Source organism: Manacus candei, unplaced genomic scaffold (genome assembly GCF_025592945.1).
Source record: "Manacus candei isolate 608988 ecotype Guabito, Panama unplaced genomic scaffold, ASM2559294v1 h1tg000007l, whole genome shotgun sequence".
NCBI lineage: Eukaryota > Metazoa > Chordata > Aves > Passeriformes > Pipridae > Manacus > Manacus candei.
In genome coordinates this window covers 8,614,299-8,641,751 of record NW_026138055.1, presented here as the reverse complement: position 1 = coordinate 8,641,751, position 27,453 = coordinate 8,614,299, and the positions used below count along the sequence as shown (strand labels likewise).

General features: G+C 45.8%; 2 protein-coding genes across 10 annotated transcripts in view; one reads left to right on the top strand and one right to left on the bottom strand.

The window, feature by feature from the left end:
• INTS9 (integrator complex subunit 9) overlaps positions 1-8,125 on the bottom strand; it is a 62,098-nt gene extending 53,973 nt beyond the window's left edge. The window contains exons 1-2 of the mRNA XM_051812025.1: positions 8,035-8,125; positions 3,356-3,483 (exon numbers count right to left, since the gene is read on the bottom strand). Coding sequence (XP_051667985.1) covers positions 3,356-3,483; positions 8,035-8,043 — 137 coding nt within the window. The 5' untranslated portion in view covers positions 8,044-8,125. The remainder of the gene's footprint in view (positions 1-3,355; positions 3,484-8,034) is intronic.
• A 220-nt stretch (positions 8,126-8,345) lies between these two features.
• Positions 8,346-27,453, top strand: part of HMBOX1 (homeobox containing 1) — a 109,792-nt gene continuing 90,684 nt past the window's right edge. For 4 of the 9 annotated variants that reach the window (XM_051812150.1, XM_051812161.1, XM_051812130.1 and 1 more), the window contains exon 1: positions 8,346-8,681. The gene's annotated coding sequence lies outside the window, so the exon portion shown is untranslated. Of the gene's footprint in view, positions 8,682-8,818; positions 8,837-27,453 lie in introns of those variants that run through there. The other 5 variants (XM_051812145.1, XM_051812122.1, XM_051812138.1 and 2 more) reach the window with 2 other exon arrangements.

Here is a 27,453-nt window from a genome sequence, read left to right as displayed (position 1 = left end):
AGTTCTACAGACAAACATGTTTATAGCCTACAAGGGCTTTCAAGTTAAACATCTTGAAAATAGGAAGTGATTCGAGGGCTCAGAGGAATGTTGTGTTCAGATTAATGTGGATATGAAAGAACAAATTCTAACTGACACCCCAGAAAGTCCCAAGGAAGGAAAAAGAGGAAATCCAAGACTCAAGCAGTGAAGACAGAAGGTAAGAGGAGAGAGTAGAAGGATCTGTCGTGGAAAGGCTGTGCCAGAGAAGTGTGTCCCATTTTGAGGATTAAGTCTGAAGAAGTCTGATGATAGAAAAGATGAAGTGGTTGAATGTACTCCACACCAACATGTTCAAAGACACAATTTAGGAGCAGTAATTTGGAGACTGAGGAGGCTGAAGATAATTGGTACAGTGAGACTAAAAGAGCTATGGAAAAAGCAAGGAAAAAGCAGAACAAACCAGTCTGATGTGCAACAGCTTTGACAGATACAGGAGGAGAGGACAGAAAACTTGGCTGGAAGGGACATCTGGAGGTCTGGAGTCCAATGTCTCAATGACTAGGTCAGGTCAGTCTGGCTTTGTCCAGCTATCCCTGGCAAATCCCTGGATCTTTCTGTGGGATCACCAGCACGAGGCAGAGCAGAATAAACTTTCCCTGATATTCTTGCCCTCCTAATTTAGCCTCGTGTGAGTTTTGCTTTATTCACAGCGAAAGAGCAACTGTTGACTCGTACTAAACTGGCACCCACTGAGGGGGGTAAGGCCTTGTCAGGGAGGCAAAATCAGCAGATTTTGGATCTTGTGTGTGGCTGGAAGTGGAATGAGCAACACAGGACAGAAAGGACTCTTTACCTTGAAGCCAAGAAGCAACACAGCTCCTGCCGACACAGTTTTGACATTGTAATAGAGTGATTGATTAATCCAAAATAGCTGGAACTGCCCCATAAATAATGTGAGCAAGTGTGTCATGGTTGGACAGGAAAGGTTAAGAGCTTCCCACATGTTCATTTTACTGCTTTGCATTTGACTTTGGCGCAGGGGAGAAAATTCCCGTTGACAAACCCCCTTTGAAGCACAGGAGAGGGCACAAAGGGTTTGGCAACTGCAGGTGCCCTGCACGTGCTCCACGGGCTGGAGAGAACAAGGACTGCCACTGCCAGGGCAAGGGGCAATCTAAGTACCTCTTGATGGGCTTTTTTTTTGGAGAGCAAAGAACTCTAAAAAATGCCCAGTCCCTTTCGTGCCACAAACACTGCAGCACTTTCCTCTCTCAGAGATTAAAGCACAGGCTCTCAAAATGTTTGCTCAAGGAGGGTCCCAAGCCAGGTGTGACACAGGACTGAGCTGCATAGCAAAGATCCTCTGTAATGTCATTCCTCAGTGCTCCACAGAGGTAAAAATGAGGGCTCACACTTGCAGAGCCCAAGCAGTTCCTGGGTCATTCTTTGGGGATCTCTGGATTAGAGGCAGCAGAGAGAAGTGTGGTTCCTCTCTGATGAAGATTTCACATGGGTCTGTCTCAGATTAGCACACCTGGTTCTGAGAGGACACACAGCTCAGATCTGACTGACCTGTGCTAAAATTCCTCAGGCAGCCAGTCTCTCCTGTCATCTCTCACCTGGCAACTGATTGCAATGTCACCCCTCTGTCACCTGCCCATGTCGTGTTGATAGTGCACATTTGAATTTCAGAGGTATTTAGGCACAGACACCTGATCTATGAAGGTACAACTCTGAGCACTGCAGAGAGATAAGGGCTTTCCAGTGGCAGCCACATTCCTCCTCAAGTTTCTACCTCATTTCCACCACTCTCTGCAGGACACCTGGTTTGTAGAGCACTGGAGAGATCAATTACTCGCCCAAGTCCATGTGCTCAGGCCAATCCCTGCTGGAAGGGCTGTTCAATCACCTCACCGACAAGATTGATTGGATTTAAATCCAACTGTTTGCTCCGATTCCACTGGGCCATCAGGGGTCAAATCTGACATCCTTTCTTATTGAGTTTGAGTCATTTTAGTGCCGACATTCTGGAGGTACTTGGGGAATTCCAGGTTGTGACCTGCAATTTGGCTGCTCATTCCCAGGGTCTGCTATCAGCAGACAGAGCTGGCATATCCCCAGGGAGTGCTGATTCCTGCCGGCCGAAAGAACCTCTTAAGCCTTTGTTCAATCACCTCATTTTGCTACTTGTTCCTCTCTCCACTTCCTTTTTATTTGGGGGGGGTGAAAGCTAATGCAAGGTAATTCTGCCTGTACCTGGATTTCCCAAATTTTCTGGATCCCTTCAAACTCTACTTCTGCCCCAGCAGCAGATGTTGCAGCCAACGACTGCATTATGGAATGGGACAAAAAAATCAACTATCACACTGATCCCTCTTAAGGCATCTGTTGCCTCTCTACAGCAGATCCTGAACTCCACGTTCTTGCAGAACAATGCAGACATTGTCTATTCTTTTCCTCTCCTCTCTGAAAAATAACAAATCATAGGAAGTGCTGGACAAACTGCTTTAACCTCATTAGGTCACTTAGGAAACTCCCTTTCCCAATCATATTTTCCCCCCTCCATCAAGCCTCCTCTGAACCCAGAACGTTCCCTCACTTGTTTCCTCGTGGATCAAAGTTACTGAATGGCTTTTGAGAAAACTCCCACTGCTTCCCATCACTAAGAGTTACTCATTCCCACCTTTTCAGCTGTTAATTTTTGCCATTGATTCCATTTACTCAAGACATAAGTCATCCTAGCTGAATATCCAAATTAATCTAAAAACCTGGGGAAATACAACTTTGTAGTAGGGCATGGAAGGAGTCTTGATCTCAGGATTGTCTTCTAGACTCCTTTTCCCTGCTGATCCAACCCTGTGCCCAGCTGCACTGCCCTTTTATTTATTTCATTTTTTAAAAGGGAACAATTATGCCAAGGAGGCAACTAACAAGGACTGCTAAGTGCTATTTTCCTTTGCATTAGTCTGTGCTCCAAGAAAAGCCTGAGAAGATGGTGGTTGAACAGAACTGGGCTCCACACACTCCATCTCTGTTACCCATTTATCTCATCTTGCATGAAGAAGCCAGAAAGATGACAGATATGTGACCTCACTTGTGCTGAGCAGTTGCAGCAATACTTTACTGAAGCTTAGAATAAATTATCTAGAAAAACCAATCAATAAATCCATAAAATGTCTTCCGTCTACCGAGCCAAAGGACGTTATTTTGATAAAGAGAATTTTTAAGTGAACAAAGTCTATTTATGATATCAGATGATGCTGTTCATTTGTACCCATCTCCTCCCTCCTTCCAAAACCCCATTTCAGGCAGAGCACTCCAACTGCAACCCAAGAAGACGCAGCCTTAAGTGCTGACAGGCCACAGAACTCACCTCTGGACCAGAGGCAACGGCAGGAAGTTGAGGGTGGACGTCATGTCCAGCCCACAGTCCAGCATGATGGTGGTGGATTTGAACTTGAGCACGTTGCATGGCAAGGTGGGATGTCCTGACAGGCAGTACTGAAAAAGAATGAGGAGTTAGTCCTGACCTTTACCAGCATGACCTTCTTCCCCTCTGTCTGGGCACTGGGGAAGACACACCTCAAATCCTGTGTCCAGCTCTGGGCCCCTCACTGCAAGAAAGACATGGAGGGGCTGGAGTGTGTCCAGGAAAGGGAACGGAGCTGGGGAAGGGGCTGGAGCAGCAGGAGCTGCTGAAGGAGCTGGGGGGGCCTCAGCCTGGAGAAAAGAGGGATCAGGGGGGACCTTCTGGCTCTGCAACTCCCTGACAGGAGGGGGGAGCTGGGGGGGGTGGTCGGGCTCTGCTCCCAGGGAACAAGGGACAGAACAAGGGGAAATGGCCTCAAGCTGTGCCAGGGGAGGTTCAGGTTGGACATCAGGAGCAATTTCTTCATGGAAAGGCTGGTCAGACATTGGAAAGGGGCTGCCCAGGGAGGGGGTGGAGTCCCCATCCCTGGAGGTGTCCAAGGAATGACTGGACATGGCACTCAGTGCTCTGGGCTGGGTGACAAGGTGGGGATGAGTCACAGGTGGGACTGGATGATCCTGGAGGCCTTTTCCAACCTCAGTGATTCTGTGAACAGAGTGAACACCACTCCCCCAAACGTCTTTTTCCCCTTGTTCTGACACCCAGTTTCACACACACCAGAACAAAATCCCACTTCCCATGAATCCATCTCACAGCCTGAGTGCTCCCTGAGATTTCCCCGTGGCAGGGGATCAAAGGGGCAGATCTTCTTCAGGCAGTTTTTCTGATCCCAAGGGCTGAGTGGATGGCAAAGCTCCCCTCTCTGACTTAGGACACACGTGGAATCTCTTTTTTTCTAGCAATCACCTCTTTTCCCCCAAATCCCAGGAAATCAGGTTCTTCAAAATTCAGTCCTCCTGGCAAAACCTGGCTAGAAAATCTGCAAACTACTCGGAGTGCACAGGCAGGGAGAGAATCCCTGCAGGAACACAAGGCTTTTTTCCTGTAAGAAACCTGCCTAAAAACAACCAGCACAGGTGCAGCAGCTCTGGGGCAAGTTCTCACCTGCTTTTTGTCTTGCTAAGCACAAACAGGAAGCAGAAGGGACTGGACAACCCCACCTGAATGGAAGGGTTTGTGTAGCCAAATCCTAAAGGCTTTGGAAGCTTAATGAGCCGGTGAGCAGGTTATGTAGGGGGCACTTGAGCATCATTGAGATGCAGCCACCTCCTGTCTGCAGTGACAAACATTTAACGAGGCACAGGAGCTCTGAATAAGAAGAGAACAGAAAGGTCGGCTTTAAAATGCGGGATTAGAAACCGAAATGTCTGAGCAGAGCCGTGGCCGCCCCCGCGGGAGGGAGGGTTTCTCTGCTTGGAGGAGGGAATTTTCACCTGGAATCTCCCAGGTCTGGCCATCTGGCAGCTCAGCCACAGCTCGGGCAGTCAAACTTTAGCTGTTAAATTCAAGTTTTGGTCAATTAAGATGAAAAATACCACTTGTTTGGCCATGTAAGTGCACTACAAACAGACTCAGTCTTTTTCTAAGTCATTTATCCCACAGGCTTGTGTTCTGTACTTCCCTCTACCAACTGGAAAGAAGGGAGATTAATCATTTCATTTTGTACCTCTGCTCACAATAACCCAGGACTGCAACTGTCTGGATTAACAGCTCCCGAGGAGTCTATTTACATACATTCCACAAAAACCTGCTTTAAATGATATTTAAATATTAAAAAGCTAAGTCCCGTATATTAAATTTCAAATATCACAAAGATTTTCGCTTTAAATTCACAAAGCCTTAATTATTAAGGAGCTACATCACATTTTGCCTCTCTTTCAGCAAAGTTTAAAAATAACAAGCTGGTGAAGGAGTGAGGATACAAGGAAGGAATTCAGTTGGTTTAGTCACAAATGTAATATGCTCCTGTGAAATTAAGTTCTCACCAGAGCAGAACTTTGACAACTGAAGCTCTAAATCCAAGTAAATAGAAAGAAATGAAGGGAAAAATAAGGTCTATTTTTGTAGCTTTTAAACTATTGGTAATTAAAAAAGGCAATGAAATATCACCTCTTTTATCAGCAAAACATTCTCTTGCCTTTTTTTAAAAATCATGAGTAGGTTCACAACCCTGACACCTACGAGCTAACTGGGAAATCTCCCTTTTTTCTTCTTTACAAGCAGCTAAAATCATCTCTATCTGTGGCTGTCACGCTGTGGTAAATGGATTCCTGGGAATCAATGGACTCTTCCCACCAGCTTCAAGCAAACTGACAGAAAAATAAAAAAGCAATTCATATTTTCTATCCAGCTGTTTGCACAGCTGACATTTCTGGGCCTGCACCTCTGTTAGAATTTTAGATTAGGAATCCAAGAATTGGAGTGTTTGCACTCTGTATGTCCCTATACACATTATAAATGTGGTTATTTCCACTCAGTTTATACTTGTTACTGTTTAAAACAGATCCAGAGATCCCAGTCGTGTTCCTGACTGGATTAAAATCCAAGCTCTTTTTGCTCCAGGAGTTGTGTGCTTCCAGCTTTATTCCCTTCCAGCTAAAGGCTGGTGCAGCCAACACAGAAATGCCTCATCTCCTAACTAAAAAAAGTCATGCAAAAAAAGACACAAACCATTCAAAACATGCCCAGCTCAGCTCAGAACTGTCCCGGCAGGGTTTGTAAACTGGATGGAAGTTTGACAGTGGGGCACAAGGAGCACAAATTGAGGGGTTAATTCCAGAGGCTCAGGCCCTTGGAGGGGCAGGTCCTCCACAGAAATCTGGTTCCCACAGAGCAGCCCTGGTGATCTCATGGAGGGCAGAGAGACAGAGCAGAGGGATGATGGCCCACAGGTGCAGCTCCAGAACATTCCAAACTGTGCAGGTTAAAGCCAGGACTCTGAATTCCAGCTGAAGGCAACAGATCCTGCAGTGCATTCCTCCAGTATCAGTGTCATGTGCCAGCTTAAAATCCGGGAGGAAATTAGGAACTGGAATTGCCCAAGCCAAAGCACGTTGGAATTTTTGGGAGTCTGACACTTTCACTGGATTCTGAATCAGGTCTGGAGTTACAAAAATCCCATGATGGGTTTGGTTGGAAGGGACCTTAAAGATCCTCTCATTCCAGCCATGGACAGAGAATATTCCAGTAATCCATCACCTCTACCCTGACATTCCAAATTCAACCCAAATCTATGAGAAAAGAGGATGAAGACATCTATTCCTCCTCACACAATCCCGAGATTCAGACACATCTCTGGAAAAATATAAGGTGAAGAATCTGATCTTATAATTCCCAGCCCCTAAATTGATACACAGGTCTAAAAATGCTCCAATACAGACTCCAGACAAGGCTGTAATTCCCTTCCCAACCCCTTCCCTCTCTCTGCCCCGATGTAAGACTCTAAATGTTAACTCTGCATTTCCACTATGGTTTTTATTTAAAGATTTCCCACTTTGCTTTTTCCCACTGAATTATATCAGACTCTACACTCACATCCAGAGGTGTTTGGTTTTGCAGTGTTTGGGATATTCACCCATATCTTTATCCCACAGGTGAGATTATGCAGGATCAAGCTCTTTGCCCACCTGCCCATGGAATTAACTGTACACATTTCCACAGACAGTGATTTCCTGGAAGTCTCAAAACAGACCAGAATCCAAGTTCACTTCTACGAGGCTTTGTCAAAACACACTGTGCAGCCTCAAAACCAAGAGACAATTTTTTACATTGAATAACAGTGTAATTTCAGGTTAAATAAATCAAGTGTTATCGTATTTTGAAACCTGCTAGGATTTTCACCTCCAGACCAAGAATTGCAGCACATTATGTGAAAGAGAAATTCCTCCTGGAAAAATAAAGTGGTGCCTGAATCCAAGGTCTGTAGGAAGATTAAACAGTTAAAGAGGGAGATCTCGAGATACACCAATAACACGGGTAATGTATTTTCTGACAGAAGACTGCAATATCAGAACCAAAATCCTTGTCAGGAGCAAAGTGCACCCCTGGCAAAGCAGTTCCAGGCTGATTTTTTTTTTTATTACCTACTACCTGTACTATCACAGCGCCGATGGAAAAATGACTTTATTAAGAACCACGAGGTTTTATTCCCGTGGCTGGCGGAGCCCAGCACAAGCCACACGTGGAAAGCTCCACGCCAGGCTCGTGTTTAAGGGCAGGTAGGCTGGCAAACACCTTCTCCTCCTCCTGAATCCCACTGATATTTGATTCCATCCAACATCCTCGTCCCTCAGCCCCCTCCCCGCTTCCTCAACATCCCCCAGCTTCAGGATCGCCTCCCCCTCCCTCAGCCTCTCCCCTCCCCTCAGGATCACCCCCCCCCTTCCCCTCAGGATCATATCACTCCTTCCTCAGCCTCTCCCCTCCCCTCAGGATCACCCCCTCCTCACCTCAGCCTCTCCCCTCCCTCCCTCAGGGCCACCTCCCCCTGGGCCTCAGTTTCCCCTCACGCCCGGCGGGGTTGAGGCTGCGCAGCCCAGAGGCGACCCCGGTTCCCTCCCCGCCGCTGGGGTAAGGCCGAGCCCCCCTCCCTGCCCTCGCTGCCCCCCGCTCCAGGCACTCACCAGCTTCATCGCGTCCCCCGGTTCTATTTACCGGGACAATCCTGCCTCCCCCTTCCTGCCCGCCCTGCCGCGCCCCGCGGCATCATGGGAGTCGTAGTCCCGCCGCCCTCCTCGCCCTGCATAACGTCATGGCCTCGCCCCGAGGCACGCCGGGAGTTGTAGTCCGCCCCGCGCTCAGCCCCGCCGCCCCATTGGCGCTCCGCGCGCCCGCGGCACGCTGGGAGTCGTAGTCCCGGCGCCGCGGGTCTCCCCGTCACCCTGGGGAGGGGGGAACTACAAGTCCCAGGGTCTCACAGCTGCAGCAGGTGGGGGCTCGGATGTTGATATCAACATGGCGCTTGTCAGACAGACAAAGACAGTCGGTCTGGTGTGATTGAGCCAAAAAAAAAAAAAAACAACCCCAGGAAAAAAAAAAAAGAGAGGGAGCGGGCTAGGAGGAGGGAGCGGCAGGAGGAGCGCCGGGCGGGGAGGGGGCCGTGTCCTCGGGGGGGGGGGGGGCGGGGGGCCGAGGGATTTCCTCCCCCCTATTGTTCTCGCCCCTCAGCGCCCCCCGTTAATCCCCCCTCAATCTGGGGCGGGGGCGGGCGGGGGGACCCCCCCAGTCCCGCCGGTCCATGGTGAGGCGGCGGCGCCGGCAGCACCCAGAGGTGAGTGTGGACGGGGGGAGATGAGGGGGGGGAGCGGCGGTGGCGAGGGGAGGGGGCGGGCGGGTGGGTGGGCTGGAGGGAGGGAAGGAGGGCAGCGGGAAGGGGTCCCCCCTCCCCGGCACCGCCGGGAGTCGCGCCGAGCCGGAGAGCGGGATGTGCGTGAGGGGGGCACCCGGGGGCGGCCGCGGGTGGGCAGGGGCAGCCCCTCAGCTCGGGCGGCGGAGTTGGAGCCGCGGCTTTGGGGGGCTCCGCGGAGGAGGAGGAGGAGAAGGGTGTCCCCGGGAAGCTGCTGCGGGAGGGCAGGGCAGCTTTGGGGGTTCGCTGCTCCTGCCGCTTATTTATTTATTCGGATTCCTCCCATCTCCTCCTGGGTGTGGGGGGCACGGGGCGGCGGCGGCCGAGCCCTCCCAGCCTGGGTGGGTGCTGGGGCTTGGGGGGTGTCCGGGGGTTTGTTGGCCGCGGAGTTTGGGGCCGGGCTGGTGCGACCCCCGGCACTCCCCCCGTGCCCGGGACCCCCGGGGGCGGTAGGGGAAGGAGGGAGAGGCTCCGACCCTGCGGGGATGGAACCCTGGCTGGGGGCGTGCGAAGGCTCGGGGGGCTCCTTTTGGGAGTTTTGTGGAGGTGGATGGACGGGGGGTCGGGGCTGCCCCAAACCCCGCTGGTTGCGGGATCTGTTGCAGCTCCCGGGGGCTTTGGGGAGGGTTTTCGGGGAGGGCGAAGGCGTGAACCCGAAAAGGGTGTCTGGTTGCTGGAGAGTTTTAACGTGGGGACGGGTTGGAGGGGGGGGGGAGGAGGAGGACCCGGAGGGAAGTCATTCCCAAAATGTGCGAGGAGAGCTTGGGTGGGGTGTCAGACGCTTGTTTATTTTGCACTCCTTGGGAAGAGGTGAGGGGGGGGGGGGTTAAAATGCTTTTGTAGCCGTGCCTGGGATCTTATTTTTTGGGGGGGGGGGAGGGAGAGGCAGAACAGTGTGTTTGACCGCGGGAGCGGTCGGGGGAAGCGGCTGGGAATTCTGCTGGAAGTGTTTTCCTCTGCTCCGGGGTTAAAACTAAACAAGAGCCGAGCGTATTTAGGTGCAGAACACACACCCGAGCCAGACCCCGCCGAGTTCTTCGACCTCAGTTTTGTCTGATGGGTTCTTTTTTTTTCCCGGTTGTTAGAGCGTTTCTTGGTATGTTTGCAAAGCACTTCTTCGGAAGCATTTCGTTCTTTGCGATAGGTCTGGAAAAGCCTTGCTTGCATGTGCTGGTTTTTTTTTTCCCAGTTCCTTCGTGCTGGGGACAAAAAAAATGCTCTTTTTGGGGGTGGGGAAGGAAGAAGGAAGAGGAAATGAAGGTTTAAGCGTGTTTGTGGAGTCAGGTCTCTCTCAATTTGTTCTGCTCGAGTAACAACTGGGAGTGTGACCCGGTGGCTTTTAAGTGCAGAACGTTTTATGAACAAAAACTGCGAGGATTTAAACTTTATAGGGAGGAAAGTGTTAAACTGATGGGAAGGCACGCGTTTGAGAGAGCGGATCTCAGAGACACTACCTACGTGCCCCTGCTTCAAACTAGTGGGGATGGAGGGGAAAAAAAAACGAAAACCGGTGGGGAAAAAAAACCCCAAAACAACAACCCTACAATTTGCATGACTGATGCCACGTAAAATACCGGAGCGAGGAATTGTGCTCTGCAGACGAAAGCCTGAAGTCCCGTGATATGACTCGCTCATTTCTGCAGGGCTCATCAGGTACAGGCTCTGCTTCCTTCTTGGGATGGTGCAGCTGGCATTTGATTTCCTCCATGGATGGGAGAGGAGGAGTCCTGGGCAGGTTTTTTTCCCCGAGATGATTGCATTTTCCTTGGCCTTGCTGTACCCGGCCTCATTAGTAGGAGCTGCATCTATATTTATTTACCATTATACCGTGTCCCTTGGGAAGTGGGGTGTAGTTTGGAGTAGGTATATATGGATTTATCACTCCTAACGTTTTTTTTTTTTCCCCTCCTGTCATGGTAGGACCAAATCCGTCAACAGCGGAGAACAAACTTAATTTATTTCTGCGTTTTGCATCTCCCTTTTTGCCATTTCTCTCCCAAGAAAATATCTCGGAGATGCAGACGGGGGAGAAGGAAGGAAGGGATGGAAAATGTTATCTGTGCAGGGATGTGTTTGTTGTCTGCATGTCCTGAGAGCAGCGGGCTGGGAAAGGGCAGGGGTTGATTCTGCAGGCGAAAACGGGGGGTTTGGGAGAGCTCTTTTCCCCCTTTTTGTGAGGATTATTCTTCAGCCCCACGACGGCCACAACTTTTTGTGTCTGGTTGACAGAATTACCCAACGAGCCTGGGCATGAGGCTGGGAAGGAGGAAACTCGAGTTTCACTCAGCCTGTGCTTCCTCCCCTTCTCAACCAGAACAGGCATCAGCGTTTTTCCTCCTGTGTCATCCCACTGTTGGGAGCAGGTCTAGACGACATTGTGGTGTGCAGGCTGCCAGCTGGGCTCCAGGAATGCTATCCTAGGTGAAACAGCAGGATTTTTAGGGAGGGGTAAGGAAACCTGGAAGAAAACCCCGCGTGGATGAGGCCTGGTTATCTCTAGAACTGCTTTGTCGAGCAGTCTCAAGCAGTTCCTTTCATTTGTTGACCTTTCTAGACAACGTACATCTCTCTAGAATTGTGATTCTGATAATTCCATGGAATTTGTGCCCGGTGTCAGCTGCAGAAAGCTTATTTTTTAAGGCAGTTTCAGCGTGAGTCTTACTGGTCTCTTTTAAAAGGATATTAAAAGTTCAAGGCTGTCCAGTGTTTTGAAAATTAAATTATTGTGAAGTGTTTACTTTATAGTGATAATCCGTAAGTTCATGGGAGTGTTTGGTATGTTTTCTCATCGCTGTCTGGAGCTGGGAAAACAGTGGGGTTCTGACATTCACTTTTAAAGCTAATTTAATTTTTAATAAAATGAATTTTTAATGAGCATGACTGTCAGGAATTGTTCTGTCGTTAACTTCTGGGACTGCTCCTTTTTTTTTGTTGTGTGTCAGTGGGGCAGTGGTGAAATTTGGGTCTTTGGGCGGGGAACTGGAAGAATTAATGAAGCTGAGCCACGAGAAAGGAGGAGGCTGTGCTGTCCCTTTCACCAAGGGATCTCTGAAGATGTTTGGTTTAATGTGCTAGAAAATCAATCAATTTTCATGGAACAACAGCTCATTTTAATCTAAAGAAAGCAGCTTGAGCTTCACAGTGATTTCTGTGCAGAGCTTTTAGGGACGTTGCGGGATGGCGCGTTACAGTGTTGGGATTCTGTGGCAAATATTTTTTGTCTTCTTCAAAGTTTAGGATTTGAAATCCAAATGCTGTCAGGTTAGGAATTTTACTGCAGAAAAAAGATGCCTTTGTTCCTCCTGTCGATAACTTTGTGCAGCTCTGACAGTTCTAAAGTCCCTGAAGTTGATTCCGTGTTATACTGATTTTAACGGAGCAGGGATTGGATTTTGCATCCATGTCCTTGTGGGATTGAGCTTTAATTATACCTGTGCTGATAACTTGATCTTGTGGGTTATCAATGCAGTGAGACTGATACTGTGATTACAGTGGGATTTTTGGGAGGTAAGGAGGAGAATCTGATTTTTTGGGGCGTCTAACTCGTATCTCTAAAGCTGGTTTCATACATAAGGTTAGTAATAAACTGTGTTTATCGTTCTAATATTCCCATATTGAGTGAAGCTCCCTTCTGACTCCTGTTAAATGAGGATGGCTGGGGAGCAAAGTGTAGGAAGAGTTTGTATGTGAGCACTCAGTCATGCAAACGGGCGTGTGGAGGCTGTGAATGCAATTCCCAGTGTTAATGCTAAAGATAAGTGTTTTGACAAATGCTTTTAATTTGGGGAACAATGCAAGCAGGAATGACAGGATATGAAAGGAAAGTGTTATTTTTCATCTGGCAGGTGGCAAACCAAGGTGTAGAGGGATTAACTTGCCCAGGCTCCTGCACGGAGTCAGCGGCACAACTCGTAATCAGTCTCTGATCTCAGGGGTTTGCCAGGGCTTAAATCAGGGTTTTTCTTCCTCCTCTCATTAATTGACCAACTTTAACATCTAGAGATTATTTCTCTTTCCTCCCGTTTCAAACTCTAGAGCCTGGAGGTTTGTTTTTTTTTTTGGTTGTTTGTTTGGTTTGTTTTTTTTTTCATTTTCACTGAAGCCTTGAAAACACAAGGTTGGAGAACTTGATCTGAGCAGCACCTCCCTGACATATGACACTGTCTCGAAACAGCCCCTGACAAGTGAACCCTCTCATTGAAATCATGTGAGGAATTTTATTACTCAACTCTGAAGATCTTCTGGAAGAAAGGAGGTTGCAAACTATTAACTATGTTGTCTCCATTGCAGGCTGGCAGATAAAATGTTCTGATGTGTTGGGGCAGTCATGTGGTTCCACAGCGAGAAGCAGTTGCTGACCAACTGAAAATTTCCTCTTGTCACTCTGAGAAACACATTTATTTTTGTGTTGTGCCTGCTAAAAGAAGAGATATATTCACTTGAAATCTGGTCTTTTTTTAAACATGCAAGTGGTCGGTTCCCTTCCCCTCTCGACCGGGCGCTTGCACGGCGCTAGCCCGTGACCGTAAAAGCACGTGGGGAAGATTTTCTCATAGACAGCCTCAAATTTTAGTGGGTTTGGGATGCTTCTGTTCCTTGCTGCTGCAGTTGGGTTTGCCAGGGGCTTCTTGTTGCTACAGGTTGAGCAAAGGGCTCGTGTCACAGTTGTGGAGCTGCTGCCGTGACGGTGACGGCGTCACAAAACCAAACCAGCGATCGATTTATGGCCGTAACTCCTGTGCTGGCTGGTTGAATATGGGTCTGCTGGTTCTCAGTCCATCACTGTGGCAGAGCCACTCTCCTCCTTGTCTATTCCATGATAAAACAGTGCTCTGTACCTTGGTTTGGAAGTGCTTGGCTGAGGTATTGGCGTTTTAGAAACAGAGAAACCGAGGCAGAAGGGCCAAGTGACTCACAGAGGCCACGAACTGAGTCACTGGCAGTTGGACACAGTTGTCCCTTCCCAATCTATTCCACTTTATGATATATTGATATATACATATATTAACTTTATAAGGAATTTATTGGCTGGTCACCTAATGTGCTCATTAAGAGTACCTAAGTCGACAAGATTTTTTTACAGTGATGGGAGGATTTCTAATATTCCCTTGACTTCTGTGGATTGACACTTCTCATCCTCAGTTATTCAGTTAATTTTTTTGCTTTTAAATCCATTATATCCCCCCCATCAGGTCAAAAGCACTATGGGGTAAACTTTCTCCCAAGACTGTAAGGGATGCCCCTCTTTCTTCTGCTTCATTTAATAGGATTTTTTCAGTGTTGGGCTTCAGATCTCTCTCAGGAATGCACGTGCATGTTTATCATCTGTTTTGATTCAGACACCAAAAGGTTGAACAATCACTGTTTCAACTTGCTTCAAGAATTAAAAAAAAAAGAAAAATCATCTCTAACTGGTTATTCTCCCTGTCTGTGTGCAGATTTCCCTTTCCCAGTTCTTAATCAAAGCTGCAGGCAGAGTCTGAAGTGAAAGTGTGCTCTTAAAACTGGGAACTGCTGTAGTGCTTCTGACAGAGTGTGCTCTGCTTTATCTTCCCTGTGCAGCCAACCAGGAGGTGTGGAAGGTCAGTTCACTTTTTCCTGCAGAATTCCTCTCTAATGTTCACTTCATCATCTCCTCTTGGTTTCAGGGCAATTACCAGCCTGAAACTTATTACCAGGCAGAGCCCTTGGTCAGATTGTACCTGTGAATACCCCTAAATCAGTTCTGTGATACACCTGGAAAAGATCTGACTTCGTGTGTACATCCATGGAATTCAGGCAGGTAGTGCTTCCAGTCTCTTTGTCCAATGGGTGGAGTGTTGCTTCTTGTGGAAGGGTTTCTTCCAGCCTGAGGAAACAAATTTTAACACTTGCTTCATGCACAGAGGTGGCATTTTTTTTCGTTCTCCATATGTACAGTATGTTTATTTAGGTTATATAAATTTATGAGAAACCCATTCATGAAAACCATGAGGTTTTAACTTGGGTGAAGGAAGGAATTTATAAGCCAGGTATAAAAAAATACATTAATTATGTTTGCCTGAATCTCAGTTGGTCTGAGTTCCTGGTGTTGGTCTTCTCCTCACTTTTGAACTTAATATTCAAAACCCTTCTTTTCTTTCCACTTCCTTACGATTTTCAAGTTCAGCAGTAGAATAACTGCCACTGAAACAATACTGTGGGCACTCTTTCAGTGGCCTTGTGAACAGCCAGTTTTGTTCTCCTGATAAGCCCTTGTCCTATCAATTGGGAAGTGCAGCATATAGTCATTTCCTGCATTTCGAGCTGCCTGTTCCCTCCGAGCCCTGAACCAAGCACTGAATCTGCTTTTTGTTCCTCCCTGTGACTCTGATGGCAGAAAGCACTTAGTTAGTTCATCAAATACAAGAGCTGTTTCTACTTGGGTGTTTATTCTGACCTTTATTTTGGACACTTTCTCTCTGCCATGATCAGATTCTCTGATTACAATGTCAGCTTTCACCAGAAACCTCTCTGTGATTTCACTGCCAGGGTTTGGGGTGTGCAGCAGCTCTGACATGCAAGTGGTGCTCCAGTGTTGGAAAGGGAAGTTCCTGGCAAGGGAATCTCATTTCTAGGCTCTGCCTTAGGTCTTCTGTCATGACCCAGGGCAAACTTCTTGACTTGCTGATGTTCCAGTGTGTAATATGAAAATAATCCTTTTCAGGGCTGTCGAGGTGCTTTCACATTCACAAAGTATGTGGAGATTCTTGGCTGGATAGCAGAGTATAATAAACATCAGGAGTATAAACACGAGTGTCAGATTGTGGTTGAGAACTAATTATTTAAGCTAATACTGATTTTTCAGGCCACAGATGGGAGAGGGAAGTGGCTGATCAGAGTTTTCCCAAGTAAATTGTGTTCCACGTGGTTTCCAGGCATCCTTGTGGGTCATTCCCTGGCTGTTTGTATTTCATGGGAGCTCCATCTGTTTGATGGAGTGGTGCTGTTTAGTGATAAGTCTGAAAAAGAGGGAACTTGCTGAACTTGAAACTTATTCCTCCCTCTTTAATTTCCTGGTCCACAGAAGTCGGGTGATGTTAACATATTGGAGATTCATAAAATTTAAGGCGAGAACAGATAATTAAATTGCCTTCCCTGATACGTTTTATATGCTTTGTATCACAGGCCTTTAAATTTTAATCATTTACTCTGAAACTGAGACCAGTAAATGATGTTTGGCTAAAAACAATTTGAAAGCTTTCCAGCCCTGAAGTGTCCATCACTGGTAATTTCAGGCTCATCACTTCTCTTGGTAGTTATAAGTGGCTGATTTCTAATTTGAATTAGTCCAAGTTCTGCTGCTGGTTCTTGTTAGGATTTTCCTGACAAGATTAGAGCCCTTTAGTATCCAGGACTTTCTTGCCATGAAGGTACTTACACTCTGTAATCAAGTTACTTGATAGATAAGGGAAGAGGGTTGAGCTTTTAAGTCTCACTCTGAGGCATTTTCTCCAGCACTCAGATCATCCGGTGATTCTTCATGGCCTCCGTTTATTTTTAACATTGTGGAAACCAAAAAAGGTGCCTGTTCCGGCCATTGCCTGATCCAGACCAAATTCTGAGGTGCCTTTATAACCCTTTTTGCTGCACAGCCATTTCAAAGGTTCCAGGGAAATGCTGTTCCTGAGCCTCCCTGCTCCAGCACTGACATTCTTTACTTCAGCAGTTCCAGTCTGCATTTCTTAGATTATAAATTGGCCTTTGTATTCCGCCGTGTTTTGCTTCCCTGAGCTGACTTAAGGCAGGTATTCAGCCTCCTTTTTCCTGCCAGCCTTCCCTCCTGTTGTTCCACAGCCCTGGTGTCACTCACAGATTTTTATCTGCAGTGATAAAAACGTTGAGCTGCATCAGGCCTTAAATTTAGTGACAACAGCAACAACAAAAAAATAAAAAAAAAAAATTAGCATGATGCAATGCCAGGAAGTGGATGAAGAACTGGCTGACTGACTGACACGAGGGTTTCCCCCACAACCAGGGTACACTCTGTGCATGTACTTTCTCCTGTTCAACTACATTTGTAATCTCAGAGAACAAAGTTAGTCCTTTATCAAGACATTTGCCATTAGAACGTGCTGACTGGCACTGCTGCTGTCCTTGTTCTCCTAATTCTTCACTGGGAAAATCCGTGTTTTTCTTTGCCTGTTCTCTGCCTGGGTGGATTTACAGCTTTGCAGATTTGCTCCATCCCCTTTCTGGGTGTTGGCAGGACATGAACATCCACCAGGCCTGGGGGGAAGGCCCTCCTCAGGTTTTAGGCTGATTTAAAATGTTTCCCTGCTAATGGATTTGCTGGAAATCATCTTTTTATTCCTGGTGAATTTAGAAGGTTCCTCACATGACAAGGGCATGTTGCCCCAGTGTAACAGCAAACTGTTCCCAGTACTTTCAGTGGTTTTCCCTTTCCATAGAAAGTCACTGGGTCCTAAATTTTCTTACTCTTATTATATTTGGGTTTTATATCTTGAATCTTGCACTTTGCTTGCTTAAAAGGAACATCCCAAGAGCTTTTGTTCCTGGATGTCTGCAAGTATAACATGGCAGTGCTTTTTGGGTGGCTGAGGTGGGTCTCCTGCCAGATTCCATGGAAGTGAAGACCTTCCCAACCTTTACAAGTGTCCACTTCTGAAGACACTTGTGAGTTATCCTACAGTTCGTGGGCATTATTCTTGTAAATGGTGGTGTCACTCCTGTGTCACACTCAAGTAAATTCTGATTTATTCATAGCACTGTGCCTCCTTGCTTTTTGTTGAAAATGCAGCTGCCTTCGCTCGCTGGCTCGTTCCCTTGAATTTCCCTTTTCCTGTCCCAAACTGATTTAGCTTTTACTCCCTGGGTGTTGCAGCTGTAATCAGCAGTGCACAGGAATGCCTTTTTCTGTAGGACAGGCAGTATTTTTGCTGTGGCTTTTTAGGATCTCAGATAATATGGGATCGGGAAACCAAACCTCATTTAAATACCTCCTGGCAGGAGGAAGCGAAGTGTGTTGTGTTTTAGGTTAGTTGTTTGGGTTTTTTTCAGGGGTGGGTGTTTTTAAGGACTTGCTCCCTTAGAAAGTCTCTGTTTTGAAAGCTGCAAATTGCAGGCAGAGAGTATCTAAAGTTTGGGATGTGTGGATTCCTTTGTGGCTGTCGAGCGGGAAGCCTGGTAAGGGCGATGGGCTTGGAGGAAAGGTTTGGAAAGGGGAAGAAATGGAAGAGGACGGGGCACAGGATCTCTGGGGAAGGCACTGTGGAAGAACTTGTGCCATTTGTGCTCCTGCAGTTTGAGGTGTGGAAGTTTTGAGTGATGGAGACCCAAACCTGTGCAGTTTTGGTGGACGTGGATATTTCTTGCCATGGAAGCCTCAGAGCTCAGCCAGTGGCTCTCCTGCCTGCTGGCTAAGCCAGGATCTGATTTTTCTGTTCCTCTGCTGCCTTTTGCAGCAGTTGTTTATTGACTGAAATTGTTTCCATATGGCTGCAATGTAGAACTTGATTACATTAAACGTGGCCCTTTCCTGTGGCATTGCAGTGTTATGGAAAATCCATCCCTCTCTCTCACCTTCCAACCTCCCTTTCCTCCATAAAACCTTGGGTTTGGAACGTGTAACCTCTTGAGGTATGATCTTCTTTCCCCTCTGAGGCTTGTAGAACTGGAAAACTGGGATTCAGATCTTTTTTGGGTCATTGTGTTTGCTTACTTAGGTGGATATAAATGACTCCTAAAATAGTTAAAATGAAGATTAAAGTGGTTGGAAGTTGGGAGCATTACTAGATCTGGGGCTCCAGGGTGTTCAACAATGAACATATGGAGTCTTTGCTTCGGGACAGTCCATTTAGATTGTATTTGTTTACAGTAATCAATTTAAATAAATACTGCTCCAGGAAGGTCTTAAAATTCCTATACTTGGAGCTTTGGGATGCTACAGGACCAGATTCCCTGCTTATCTGGAGCCTGGAGGCCATGTCTAGTTTGTGGGAAACAGATCTGTTTAGTGGCAAATGCATCTGTATCTTTGATAAGAATAAAAGCTGATTGTTGGCTGAGTTAGCTGATAAACCCAGCAGTGAAGCATCTCTACCTTCTCTCTGTAATTACACCTCAACTCGAGTTCGTAACCTGAATTCGAAATTTGGCTTTTGCTAGAAATGTTTTCTGTTTCAATAGGTTAAAATATATCAATACCTTTTTTTTTTTTTTTTAAGCCTACAAATTTGCTGTGATGCCTCCCTTTCTTGTGGACTCCAGCAGAACCTGGGCAATGTATTTTTACTGCCAATGTCTCAAATCAAGTCAAACCAGTGGAGTGGTGGTTGTCACTCTTGGCTGAGCACATGAAACCAGAAACTGGTGAACTAGGAAACCTGTATTTTTTTTCTTTGACAGAAGAAGCCTCTTCTGCATATGCACAGAGAATATTTTCTTCATTTCTGTGTATTCAGATAGTTCCTATCACAGACTATTTAATTCCAAACTGAGAAACCATTTGGGAGCCGTAAATGCTGAAATCCTTGTTTTCCTCCCCTAACATAAGGTGGAAAAAAAGAACAATGAGGGAAGAGATTCAGTAATACTGAAATCTTTCCGTGGAGGACACAGCAAGGTTCAGTTCATTTAATAAAGAGAATTCATTTGTTTTCACTAAAGCATTTTAAAATGCAAACCATGTTTCCGTAACCCTTTTATGCGTCCTGCACCTATGATGTATCATTCAAGATTAATAAAACTGTAATACATAAAAGCTGGCATTTAAAAATTGTTTTCTAAACAGCCTGGCTAATAACCCAGGGTGGAAACTGGAATGCAGGTAGGCTGCTCTTCGGGCCTTGGCCTGGCTTAGAGGGGGAAGAGAGGGTTTTTAGGGACTTTAATGGAAAATGAAAGCTTTGAGAGGAGAAATAAACATTCCTTGTAGTTTGGGGGTGTCCAACTAGTGAGCTGGCAGGTAAAAGGGAGACAGTGGCCATTCCTCTGCTTGTCCTTAAAGGATTTGGGGCTGCCCAGTGTTTGGAGCAAAGGATGTGGGCACCTTTTCCCAGCTGGGATATCATAAGGCTTAAAATTGTGCTCCGTGGAGCTGCCTCCCTTCAGCCCACACCCAGGGTGAATTTAAAACCTTTCCTTCTGCTTTGGGTTTCAAGGTGGCCATTTGTCCAGCATTTCCAACATCAGGAGGAATTTTTTTCATGGGAAGGGTTGTCAAGCATTGGAAGGGGCTGCCCAGGGAGGGGGTGGAGTCCCCATCCCTGGAAGTGTCCAAGGAATGACTGGATGTGGCACTCAGTGCTCTGGGCTGGGTGACAAGGTAGGGATGGGTCACAGGTTGGACTGGATGATCTTGGAGGTCTTTTCCAACCTAAATGACTCTGTGATTTTGGTTTCTGGGGATCCCTTGATAGGTTGGTTGCACACATTGTGAGGATAGAACTTCTCTTGAAAGGCCTGCAGTGCAGGAGGATCCCTACAGATCCTGATTTATCTTGAACATCTGCCCACTCCCTCCTTTGCAAAACGCTGTGGGAAAGGTGGGCTGGAGAAACCTTAGTTTTCTTCTGTCCCTCACAAAACACCCTGGCTACCTGGGAGCAGAAATTAAGACAAACACGTTCAATTTTCAGTGTTGTCACTTCACAGGAAGGGAGAGGAAAAGAGGAGTTGTGACCGTCACAGACATTCTGTTCTGCTGCTCACACATCAGAGCTGCTTTCTGCTTCTTTAGCTGGATGACCAGCTAAAACAAAAAGGAAACTTCACCCCTTTGAACCCCTCCAGTGCTGCCTTCAAGGAGCTCTTTTCCAGGGCTGAAGTTTAGCTGGTTTGCTGGTTACTTTTCGGTGATTTCCAGAACTGTTGAAACAGAAGGAGTTGATAAAGACTCTCTTGTGTATTTTGTGTGAGCTCAGATATTTGAATATGGAATAGAAGGACTGAATATCTGCAGTTTCCATTAAATTTCAGTGCCTTTAAGGATGAGTCCTTAAAACAAGCTGTAACTAATGTTAGAGGGGGTGGGATTGCTCTCTGTTGGCTCTCCCAAGAACTGAACTGGAACTATATTGAGGATATTTCGTGTTTTTAATTAGCAGATCACTGAGTTCTAGGTCCTTTATACTTAAGAATAATTAATGCTCCATTGTTTTTGCTTCTGACAGACTTCTACTGTCAGTTTTCCAAAGGAGACATTGGCCCTTCCTCCAATTATTTGACAAAACAATTTACAGTGAGCAGCCTTTCCCCCCACCCCTCATGGTAGGAATTTGCCTCTGGTGTCCTCCTGAGTGCTGCTTTCCAGCTCTGCTTTGTGCCCTCCACCTCTTCCAGAGAAAACCTGCACAGTGATGGGGTTGAAACACTTAAACTCTCCTCACCCACTCTCGAAAAACTCCACAGCTCTGCCCTTCCAGTGTTAAATGTCCTGCAAATAACTGGATAAAGAGGATGATCCTTGGGTTTTCCTCTAATGAGAATGACTTCTGAGAAGGCTGCAGGCTCAGGGCCATGCTGCCATTGCAGTATTATCAGTACATTTTGGCTGCAAATGCTATATCTTTTTTTTTTTTCTTTAATATTAAAGGGAGGGGTTATGACTTCTGAGCTGTAATTGTGTGGAGACATTACTTGGGGAGACCTCCTAAACTCTCCTGCATTAATTTGGATGTGCTGGATACGAGCTCTGTGCTCTTAGAGCTGCTGGGGAGAGTCTTGGACCGTGCCTGGGGCCTGCAGGAAGCAGAGAAATTGCAAATAATGGCTCTTGTTATTCTGTTTTGAGTCTCTCTTGCCTGATTTCTCTGCTCCTGTTGATGGTCTTGCTTTTGTACCTCCTCCTGTGCCATTTGCAGTTGTAGTTCCCAGTTATAAACTTAACTTAAACCCAGTTTTAACTAACTTTTGAGTTTGGCCTAAGTCAGCCATGAAGCAAAAGGGATTTAGCAACGTTCTCTTGGGTTTCAGAAACTGTCAGGCTCAGCCATCCCGACCCCACAGCTCTGAGACTGCTGGGCTTTGTAGGAAAATGTATTTTTTTAAATCTAGTTGTTATCCAGGCACAGCCTAAATCCAGGTGGATCCATCATGTGCCTTCACAGGGATTTTTTTGGAGGAAGTTGCAGCAGAAAATTGCATTTACGGGGTGTTTAAACCTGGCCAGCTCGAGGGATGCTCTCTAACCTCTGCAGGTCTGTGCTATGTGCAAAGAGGGAAATTAAACCAATAATTTCCATACTGATACATCCTTGTGGTTTTCATCCTGTCCCCTGTTCTTTCTCCCACCTGATTTTTGACAAGTGGAGCTTTTGAAGTGTTTTATGGTAGTTCTTAGAGACAGGCAGCTCTTACTGGGTTGGCACAGGGGAGAGGTAGAAGCCAGTTGTTTAGTTGGTGTTTTACATGGTGGACTTTGAAATTGGGGGTTCAGGGAGGTTCCTGCTCTCTTTCTGTAGAGCAGCAGTGGTGCACACGCAGCACCGCTAAAAATAAAGAATAAAAAATTAAAAAATAAAAAAGAAATAAAATAAAGCCGAATAAAATAAAATATGAAATGAAAAAAATAAAATAACGTGCCCTGGAAAAGAATTAAAAATTTATTAATAATACGTATGTATTATAATGTATAATTAATAAAATAAAAATATGTCCTCAGAGTGTTACTTCAAACTGGGCTCTGCTTTGCACCAACAAAGAGCTGTGTTGGTTTGTACCTCTGGAATTGGGCAGCTATAAAGTAATGTTTATGTGAGAGCTGCAAAACACAACATAAAGACTGAGTTCAGTTAAAACTGGGTTTAATAAATGAGTGGCTCTCGTGGTCAGATCAGAAGTTTGCCTTCTCTCTGGCTCAGGGCTGGATAAAGGGGTAGATGCTGAGGAGAGCCTGGAAAAACAAGGCAAGTATTTGATAAATCCCCAGCATATTCCTGGAAATACCCTCACAGGGTGCTGCAGGTATTCTCTGTATCCTTTGTATCCCACTTTTTCCATCCAGAGAGAGGTCCAGGCATGTTAAATCCCCAGCCACATGTCCATGATAATGTTTTCCACCTGCTGAATGTCACATTCCTGGGGCTTGGGAAGGGAGATGCTGTTTTCAGTTCAGTTCCTGGTGAGCAAATGCCCTTAATATCTAAATTAACTCACCTTTTTTTTAGTTGGTTTGTTTGTTTTAGTCTTTTTGGGTGGTGGTGGTGGTGGGTTTTTTTGTCAGTGCCTGTTGTCTTGTCCTGTGCCACTTAAGTCATGACAAATGCAGTATTTTAAACTGTTTGCTGGATAGTAAGTGTTGACAGGGCTGTTTAATAACTCTCTTATTTGCTTCACATGGAATTGGTTGGGATAACATGGACCTGTGTGTGACTTCATGCTTGATCCAACTGGAATAGTTTGGCTCCAAGTGGTTCAGGGAGTGCTCCAAGTTCCCAGCCAGCAGGAAGGACTCTCCAGGTGCTTAACCCTGGCAGGACATGCCCAGCTTGGATTTCTGACATCCCTGCGTCCAGGAAAACACACCTGTCCGTGTCCAGAGCAACTGGAAAACCTCAGAGCAAGGGCAGGGAGTGATTTCTCTCCATTTCAGGGCCTCTCCAAACATCTGTAGGACTCTCAGTTACTGTTTAACTCCAACTCTGTGTACCCTTCATGTGTAAGGACTGACTGCTGTCATTTAGGAAATGAGGGGTTTTTTTTTCTGCCTTGTCAGTCCCTTTTTGGTGTGGTGTGATTGCTATTTGGCTGTCATTTCTCCAACTTGTAAAGCTGTCTCCAGTGTATGCAGTTTTATATCCCATTAGCTAGCTCTTCTTCATCATATCATACAGCCCTGTAATCATCTGGCCTCTTTTCTACCCCCAAATACTGTTTTCTAAAAATCTTCCTCCTCTAAAATGCCTCTGTGTGAGACTTTCCTTTTTATTTCATATTTATTTTATTTAGGTTTTTTTTTTTTTCTAGATAAGTATTTGATAGTTGCAGCTTTTTGGAGCCTCCTAGTTTCCCTAAAAGGTTATTTTTTTAATAGGGTGTGTGTGAACACACTGTTTCAAACACAACAGTGGTAATTCCTTAGCAGGGGGAAGGAGCTGAAAAGCAGATGAAATTCCTGTGAGTTGCATCACTGAAAGCACAAGGGTTAATGTTTCTGTCACCAGATGTTCTTCTGTTTCCTGCTTTTACTTTAATGTCTGCATATAAAAAGATTTTGGTTTCTTTGTCCCTTTGCACTTGAACTAGAAACTGTAATCTATTTGTGGTGCATGGGAGAGAAGTTATTTTTTTAGTACTTTTGGTTTAACAGTTTCTCTGTAGAGGAAGAAAAAAAACCCAACCAGATAGAGGCATCTTCCAGTGAAATATAAAATGAGGGGACTGTGATGTCTGAACTTCACCATGTCTCTGCTAACAGGACCAAAGATGACAAACCAGCTTGAATGGTCCCTTATCCCTCTTGGTTTGGAGAGAGCCAAGTTGAGGGAAATAATCTCCAGATAAATGGCTGGGAATGACATTTGCATTTCTCCTGGCTGAGAAGTTGGTAACAGTTCTGCAAGGAATGGCTTGGAAATGGCTTTTCTTAACCTGAAATGAGCAGCAAGCTTAAATTTCATTGCTGCTGAGCATTTCTAGCCCAAGATTTCTGTTTTACAGCTGCTATTAAAAATTTATGGGGCAACTTGAGATCAAAGCAAATATATATTCTCTTTATTATGTAAGCTCAGTTTTGTGCAACATATGCATTGCATCTCTATGGTTTATGCAGGAATTCTTGTTGTAGTGAAGGGAAACAGCCTTTACATGGTACAGTTGTGGGAAAACAGGGTTATATCCCAGTGTTAGTGGTGATCTGATTGTCTCTCTTCTTTCCTTATTTCCCAAGTAACTCCTTAGGAATAGGAAGGTCTCTCCTGAGGTGCAGCACTTGCCTGGTTGCTGTTGAAATGTTCTGTGCTGGTGCTTCATACTGAGGTTTTGTTACACCTTTTTTTTGTGTTCCACATAACCCAGGTTTCCCACTGGTGTGCTGAAGGACTTCCTTGGACTACCTTTCACTTACAGCCCAGACCTAAAATACATTTATAGGGATACTTAACCTTATGTGTGGGATCAGAATCTCACAGTTGGGGCTTTAGACTACAAGAACTTTCTGAGGAGGGGGGTGGCCTGTATTTCATGCCCAAGACAGCCCTCACTCCAGGTTCTGGGCTCCTTATAAAACTCCAGGCTCCTTATAAATGCCTTCTGTTCATTCATATTTCTCTGAATATCTTCTCCTTGCCCTCCATTCCCACCTTGCTGCATAGAAAAGCAGGCTGGCAATATTAGCATCTTTTATCAGATTTTTAGGGTGTGGTTTTTTTTTCTTAAAGAATCTGTTTGTTGTCAAACAATCTCAAGTTTTACCAGGGCCTATGATATGAGTTTTGCAGAGAAAAGCTTAGATGTGAGCCCTCATGGTTCCAGTTGGAGAAGACTCCTGGAAAACTTATAATCATGGAGTCATTTAGGTTGGAAAAGACCTCCAAGATCATCCAGTCCAGCCTTTGACTGATCCCCCCCCTTGTCACCCAGCCCAGAGCACTGAGTTCCACGTCCAGTTGTTCCTTGAACACCTCCAGGGATGAGAATTCCACCACCTCCCTGGGCAGTTCCAGTGCTTAACAACCCTTTCCATGAAGAAATTCTTGCTGATGTCCAACCTGACCCTCCCCTGGCACAACTTGAGGCTGTTCCTCAATGTCCTGTCATGGTTTCTGAAGGGCTGTGCTTGCTGTGTTCAGGCAGCTCTTCGAGATCCACATGTGCCACTTCTTTTTTTGGTTTATATTCCACTTCTGTCCTGTTTTTCCAGCTGCCTGGTGGGCTCTGAGCTCTCACACGAGCTGCTGCTTTTGCACTTGGTGGGATTTGTGGGCCCAGTCCAGGGTGTAGCTTAGCCCTTGGTGTGCTGTTACTTTAAAGCACTGATAAAAAAACTGGTAAATTGGGGGGAGGGAGGGAAGGCAAAAATCTGAAAAGCTGCTGGATCTTAAAGATTAATCAGCCTGGTTCAAATAACAAGCAAAGCTACAGACATTCTTTTCTACACAGCGTGTTTTCTTCCCATTCTGCTCTTGCAAAGTTGTTTCTCCAGGGGAAGATTTCAAGCTCCATAAGATTGTGCTCCTGTATTAGTGTCAGGACAGGGGCTGAGATTATTTGTGTGAATATGTAGAAACAGTCCCATTACCTGGGGTTCCTTTCACGCTTTCTGGCCCGGTGGAATTATGGCCTCATATTGCACTGTTGTGGATCTATTGCTGTTTATCCACATCTGTATTTACAAACTCAGCCCTGGGAGCTCTTGTGCATGAGCTGAGAAAAAGAGAAGTGCAAATGACAGCAACTTCCTACCCTGTCTAATGATTAAACCAGCCCTATTTATAAATACAACGAAGAAAATACAGCAGTGCTCTCACAAGAGGGGTGCAGTCACACCAAAGGTTGCTCTAATTTAATTAGTTTGTGGGGTTTTTTTGGCTTTTTTTTTCATTTGAAGAGTACATACCCCCAGGTCTGCAGAGAGCTTCCTGCACCCTCATAACACACATAGATTTGTTTCAGTTCTGCTGCGAGGAAAGAGGTGATATGAGCAACCTGAAAGATGGGGCAGTTCCTAAAACACATCATCCCTCAAACTCTGCAACCTGAAAGATGGGGCAGTTCCTAAAACACATCATCCCTCAAACTCTGCAACCTGAAAGATGGGAGCAGTTCCTAAAACACATCATCCCCCAAACTCTGCAACCTGAAAGTTGGGGACAGTTCCTAAAACACATCATCTCCCAAACTCTGCAGCCTGAAAGATGGGAGCAGTTCCTAAAACACTATTGGCAGATCTGGCAGCCACTTATCCTGGTTTTCCTGGGACTTTTGACCTCCTCTGCTCTCCTGGGTTGACTTTTTGTCTGAGTAGCTTCAAAGAAGGGTTGTAAAGCTATGATGGGGGCAGAGAATGGGTAGAAATGATAATTTATTCCTTTACATTTTCTCCTCTCTTCCAAATTGATTACCAGTTGTGCTTACGAAGCACCATTTGCAACACAGATCAAAACCTGAGGAGGTCTTGTTTAAATCTGGATCAAACAGCAAATTTTCATATTGGTGTTAGTGACTTTCTGACTCTTGGTGGTCTGTGAGGTATTAGAAGGGGGGGGGCCTGAAATAATTGCAGCAAATTTAAATGTCCTGTCTCCTGGGCATGTTTGGTGTTGCTGAGAAGCAGAAGCTGAAGGGATGCAGAGTTTTATCAATATTTGTATTTAGGAAAATGTTTTGGCAGAAAAGTCAGTGGTTTTATGACTCTGCCACTTCTTTGTATCATAGGTGTTAGTGGGATAAACAAGGTGGCCCATGGAGTTGTTTCAAAAAAGTTGGACTTTTTTAAGGTAAGAAATGTGATGATCTGGGCCCGAGGCAAAGGGAAGCAGTTGTGTAGAGCAACCAGGTTGTCCAGCACACCTGAGGTGGTTGTCAAACCTCTGTGTGCATCCTCCTGCACTGGACCATCTGTAAAGTTGATGTGTTTTACCACCATCAAGGGTTGTGATGAGAATTAATAGTTTTCAGTGTGCTCTGGTGATAAAAATATATATATATATATATGTGACTTATAACTGTAAGTGTCTGTTCATTTATAGAAGAGCATTTGATGCAAGATCAGAGTTTG